General features: G+C 58.9%; 1 protein-coding gene across 4 annotated transcripts in view; it reads right to left on the minus strand.

Annotated features, from left to right (window-relative positions):
* The window catches only part of PLEKHG4 (pleckstrin homology and RhoGEF domain containing G4), a 33959-nt gene that overhangs the window by 28598 nt on the left and 23 nt on the right, over nucleotides 1-5338 (minus strand). For all 4 annotated transcript variants that reach the window (XR_014305832.1, XR_014305833.1, XM_082711885.1 and 1 more), the window contains exons 2-13: nucleotides 4596-4947; nucleotides 4312-4422; nucleotides 3302-4012; nucleotides 3051-3146; nucleotides 2853-2976; nucleotides 2673-2766; nucleotides 2512-2586; nucleotides 2318-2434; nucleotides 2062-2160; nucleotides 1822-1970; nucleotides 1541-1679; nucleotides 1332-1448 (exon numbers count right to left, since the gene is read on the minus strand). Coding sequence is in view for 2 of the 4 variants with exons in the window: in XM_082711885.1 (XP_082568011.1) it covers nucleotides 1332-1448; nucleotides 1541-1679; nucleotides 1822-1970; nucleotides 2062-2160; nucleotides 2318-2434; nucleotides 2512-2586; nucleotides 2673-2766; nucleotides 2853-2976; nucleotides 3051-3146; nucleotides 3302-3812 (1521 nt within the window). In the remaining 2 variants the exon portion in view is untranslated. The remainder of the gene's footprint in view (nucleotides 1-1331; nucleotides 1449-1540; nucleotides 1680-1821; nucleotides 1971-2061; nucleotides 2161-2317; nucleotides 2435-2511; nucleotides 2587-2672; nucleotides 2767-2852; nucleotides 2977-3050; nucleotides 3147-3301; nucleotides 4013-4311; nucleotides 4423-4595; nucleotides 4948-5338) is intronic.

The following is a 5338-nucleotide window of genomic DNA, read 5'->3' on the forward strand; positions in this document are numbered from 1 at the left end:
CTTGTGTGACCGACCCACATCCACCAAGTGACCCTCTACTCCCTGTTCTCCGAGTTCTAGGCCAATACCCATGGGCCTCATTCCCTCATGGCCATCTCCAAAGCACACCCAAGACTGCACTGATGAATCCCCTTCCCCCAAAAGGTCCTTGTCTCCCGGCCCCTCTCTCAGGGAATGGCACTCATTCACCCCTGCAACCCCCCTCTCCTTCTTACTATGTATCCACCATCAAATCCCAGCAATTTCCCAAATCAATCTCCTCTGCCACCATCTGGCCAGGGAAAGCATCATTCCCTGTGGGCCACTGCGACTGCATCTGTGGACTCTACACAGACATCATTCACATCACTGTCTACCCAGAAACTAAGATGATAATCTGAGAACGTGGATCTCGTTATGTGACCTTCCCACTTAGATTTTACACTGTGACAGAGCCCAGAAACTTGGCCACTACTTTTCCAGCCTCATTTTACCTCATCTCACTCCATTCTCCCTCCCTTTTCTTTTCTTTTTTTTTTTTAAAGATTTTATTTATTTATTTGACAGAGAGAAATCACAAGTAGATGGAGAGGCAGGCAGAGAGAGAGAGGGAAGCAGGCTCCCTGCTGAGCAGAGAGCCCGATGCGGGACTCGATCCCAGGACCCTGAGATCATGACCTGAGCCGAAGGCAGCGGCTTAACCCACTGAGCCACCCAGGCGCCCCTCCCTCCCTTTTCTGCACTGCATTTCAACCTCACTGTCCTGCTTATGGTTTGTCAGGCAACCCATGCTCCCTCCTGCCACAGAATCTTTGCACATGCTGTTTGCTCCCTCAGCCTGGAATGTCTCTTAACCCCAACCCCTCTCCCTCCTGATTAACCCAGATCTATTTTTCAGCTTTCAGTTCCAAAGTCCTTATCTCAAGGGGCCTGGGTGGCTCAGAGGGTTGAGCCTCTGCCTTTGGCTCAGGTCATGGTCTCAGGGTCCTGGGATCAAGCCCCGTGTCGGGCTGCTTGGTGGGGAGCCTGCTTCCCCACACCCCGCCGCCTGCCTCTCTGCCGACTTGTGCTCTCTCTCTGTCAAATAAATAAAATCTTTTTTAAAAAGTCCTTATCTCAAGAAAGCTAGCCCAACGCCCCTTCTGGGTGAGGTCTTTATTAATATACAGAACCACCTGTATTACTTCTCTCCAGAGCTTCTGCCTGTTTAAAAACACATACATCACTTTGAATCTGTGATTACAACTCACATTCCAAGAGAGAAAAGAATAGATGTACTTTCACCCACCTGCACTCCCTGTCCCCAGCAAAGTGACCCAATACTTATGGAATAAACAGGTGACCAAACTCACCTGGGCAACCTGGTCCAAGTCCTGAAAAGGACCTTGGGCCTGGAGCAGCATGTCCAGGGAGGGCTCCCTTAGCTCCTCAAGTGCTGGCCAGCCCACCTGCTGCAGCCACACTTCAATCTGGAGGGCGACAAGTGGGGAAAGGAATGCTGCTGTGGGGTGGAGGTCATGCTTGAGATGAGAGGGCGGGTCCATCTGGGCACAGTTCCCACCTGGTGTAGTCCACCCTGTTGGGCCTCCAGCGTCTGGACCAACTCTAGTGCCTGTATCCGCCGGTTACTCTGGAGGGTCAGTTGGTGCAGCAGTCCATCTACGCGGCCATAGAGTTCGTCAACCTCATCCACTGCTGGCCTGGTACAGGGTACATGATCTTAGGGCTCTTAGTTACCCTGCCCCACTCCACCCTGTCCTGGGACCACAATCCTGGCTGGTTCTGAGCCAGCATAGGATGTGGTGAGCTGGGGCAAGATCTGGGACCTGAGTTTGCATCTACCTGTAGTCTGGGCTCAGGGTCACCTCTGGGACTTCTTGTTTCAGCCATGCCAGCTCCAAACTCCCCTGGCCTTGTAGCCACGCTAGCCGTGGTGAGTCTAGCACGTGCTGCATCAGGACCCGTGCCTGCCGTAACAGCCGACCAACTTCCTGTGATTTAAGGCAACAGGTAGTGGAGGTGGGCATGGGAGAAAATGAGGGAGACAAGGAGCATCTGGAAAGGTGTCGAGGGAACACTCACCCCAGGCTCCATGGGCCGGGGTACAGCCTTCATGCTCTCGATGGCCCCCTGGAGCAGGGCACAAACCACCTGGCAGCTCCGCAGTAGGGCTTCCAGACGCTGTGAGCAGGGACAGGTATAACCAGAGTAGTGCAGTGCTGGTCCCACCCATCCTGGATCCTGGGCCAGCTTTGCACCGCTGAAGCCAACCCCAAAGAGGCCCCTCTGCTAGCCAGGTTGCCTGCCACCCACCCTATGCCCCATGCACTGCACTGACCATCCGGAAATCCAGCCAGGCCTGGTGGCAGTAAGGCAGGCCTCCTCCCATTGAAGCTGGCAACCCGGAGGTAGAGACGTGGTTCAGGAGGCTCTGATGAGAAGGCAGCTGCTGCAGCTGCCAAAAAGAAAGTGGTGACAGAGGCCTAGTGGAGAAACAGCCCATCTCTACCCCTGGCCAAAATGGCTCAGTACCTGCAGCCTGGAAGGCACATCCTCTGGCATCTTTCCCAGTAGCAGCACCTGGTACACTGACCCTGGGGCTACCTCCTGCAAGGCATTTGAGTTCAACCATGTTCCCAACCCTACACAAAAGGAATGACCGAAGGCAGCGGAAGCTACACTCCTGTACTCACCTGCAGTTGGCTGAGCCCCCAGAAGAGAGAAGAGCTTGGGGAACAAACTTGGGCGTCCACCAGCACGGTCAGACCCATGGCCTGTACTTCAGGCCTAAAGGAGAGGCTTCAGTTCAGTATCTAATTCCCCAAACTTGCCATCTCCAGCTCAGCTCCACCCCTCAAACTTCCTCCCCCAACCTGGGGATGCTGCGCAGGTAGAGCAGGAGACGGATGAGTTCATGGTTACTGCACTTGGGGTGAAGCCAGGCAGGGCTATGGGCACAGAGAAGCAGCACTGCCCGGCCTTCTACATCCCGAGTCCCTGTGGGGAGAAGGCGGTGAACACCTACCCAATCAAGTCACCCCCCACCCCCGCCCCCAGTCTTTCCCAACTACCTGGCAGAGTAGCCATGCCACTGGCCAGCAGCTCCCAGGCCAGGTCTTGAGCCAGGAGATAATCAGCAGGCTTAGGGAGGCTAGATCCACTGAGGTCTTCGGAAGGAAAATGGCTTGGGTCTGCCTTGGGCTACCCACCCAGAGACCACCCCTCCTCGGACCTGGGCTCCAGCTGGAGTAGGGTGAGAGCCCTCCACACCTTCAGGAACTCCCACTCCCTTCCAAGATCTCCTTGGCCCTGCCTCCCTTACCTGCCTCCAGTAGCTCTGATGACATCTGAGATAATGGGCCTCCAGGGTCCACAGGATCACTGTCTAAGCCCTCAGGACCCAGGCAGGCTGGCATTAATCTGCTTGGAGCTTGGTCCCTTGCCAAGCTTCCCCCTTGGCTATCACTCTCACCCTGTGCGAGGCTGAGGTGGGAGGACATTGGGCACAGGAGGCTCTCCACTCCAGAGGGCTTTGGTCCCTCTAACTGGAGTGAGGAACCTCCTAATGTGGAACCCTGGCCATCCCCTGACCCATCTACAGCCATCTGTCCTGGGGGTGACTGAGGCTCCCCAGGCAGGGGGCTGCCCTGTAGCCCTTCTCCCTCGGCTGTCCCTGCTGTTGGTCTCAGAGGATTGGGGTCCTTAACCTGCATGGGGGAAACAGGCTCCCCTTCATCCCAGGCATCCCGGAAGCTGCACACTGCAAACCTCCAGTCAGTGGCGTGACCCTGGGAGTCCGGGGACTCATCCCCAATCTCCGGCGGCCCTTCCATCACCCCCTCCTTAAGAGTGGGCCTGCTCAGACCAAGTAAGAGGGGGTTGGGCCCTCAGTGTAAGGCTTCTGCTCCTCCAGGGAATGGGTTGGTGATGGTCGGGGTACAGCTCCGTGGGTGAGACAGGCAGAAGGCACTAGACCAGAGGAGGGGCTGGTCTTGGTGCCCAGAGGGAGCACAGACGCAGCGGCAGTTCAGACCTGAAGAGAGGGGAGAACAGCAGGGGTCAGTCCCCACGCGACCGCGCTCACGTGGGCCTCAGCCATGAGGGCCCGCAGGCTTGGACGCACACTCCCCGCCACGCTTTGCCGATCTCGGGTCTACGCGGATGGGCCGCCGCCATTGCGTGGACGCCGTGCTGCCTAGTGCCGACACCCGCCCCACCGGGCCTTGTCTCGCCACGAGACTCCACGCCCCACCCCTCGCCAGCCCGCCTCACTCACGTCCCCGGGACGCGGAATCGCGTAGCCGAGCCCTCAAACCTGCCGAGCCCTCGAACTTACTACCCGTCGACGGCGGGTACAGCGCGCCGCCCGGCGTCCACGGGCGCCGCCTCCTGGCCGCGGGGAGGGAACGCAGGGCGGCAGAGGACGCAGCGCCGCGCCGCCCCCTGGGGGTCGGAGGACGGAGCTGCATCCCATCCCAGGCCCGACGGCAGCCGCCCGGACCCCCAGGAAAGCGCGGAGGGGCCGGCCCTTGCAGCGCCCCTCGCCAGCCGCCGTCCCACCCCAACCCTCGGGGCCAGGCGGCTCCGCTCCACTCCCACCCTCAGAGCCCCCTTACTTTGACTTGGCTTTTCTGTAGCCCGGAAGGGGCAGAGACTACCAGCCGTTTTGCTGTGCCCACTCCCCGGGCCTGCCTGGGAACGCCGGAAGCAGCCCCCTGCTGGGGAAGGGGCGGTGTTAAGTGCCCGAGGTGAGTGATCCGGTGGGCGGCGTGGGGGTCGAGGGAAGGGACTTGCGTGGGGAGGGGAGTGGGGCACTCGGGGGCGGAGACGGGGTTGGTGAGGTTTCTGCTCTTGAATGCACGCAGTATGGGAGGGTGGGGGGAACTACCTCACCCTCTCTCCTCAAAACTGGGAGCATTCACTCCTCACGGGAGAAGAAAAGTGTGAGCCCACGGTCTCAGGAGGCCCCTGGAAAGAGAAGTTCTCTAAGCCCAAACCAGCTGCTTGGGCTGCTGGAAACCGATAGGGGTATCTTCGTGGAGGGTAGGAGGAAGGCACCCCTCCCTTGCAGCGCTCAATCTTCCTTCCAGGCAGGGCCACTAAGAGGCAGATTGTTGAATTCCCTGCGGGGCTGGGGACTGCTGTCTGGGCTGGAGGGAGGGAGGGAGCATGGAGGCCTCTGGGGGTAGGAACAGACTCAGGCCTACCAGAATCTACCAGGCCCAGACCCTCCACTCTGGTGCGTTCCTGGGTATTTTCACCTACCACCCCTCCCCACAAAGTCCCGCCAAGGAGGCTGGGACTGAGGTCAGGGTCCTGGAACCAGAGACACTAACCCAGGGCCTGCTCCTTCACTTAC

This window comes from Mustela nivalis (assembly GCF_964662115.1).
Source record: "Mustela nivalis genome assembly, chromosome: 18".
Classification (NCBI taxonomy): Eukaryota; Metazoa; Chordata; class Mammalia; order Carnivora; family Mustelidae; genus Mustela; species Mustela nivalis.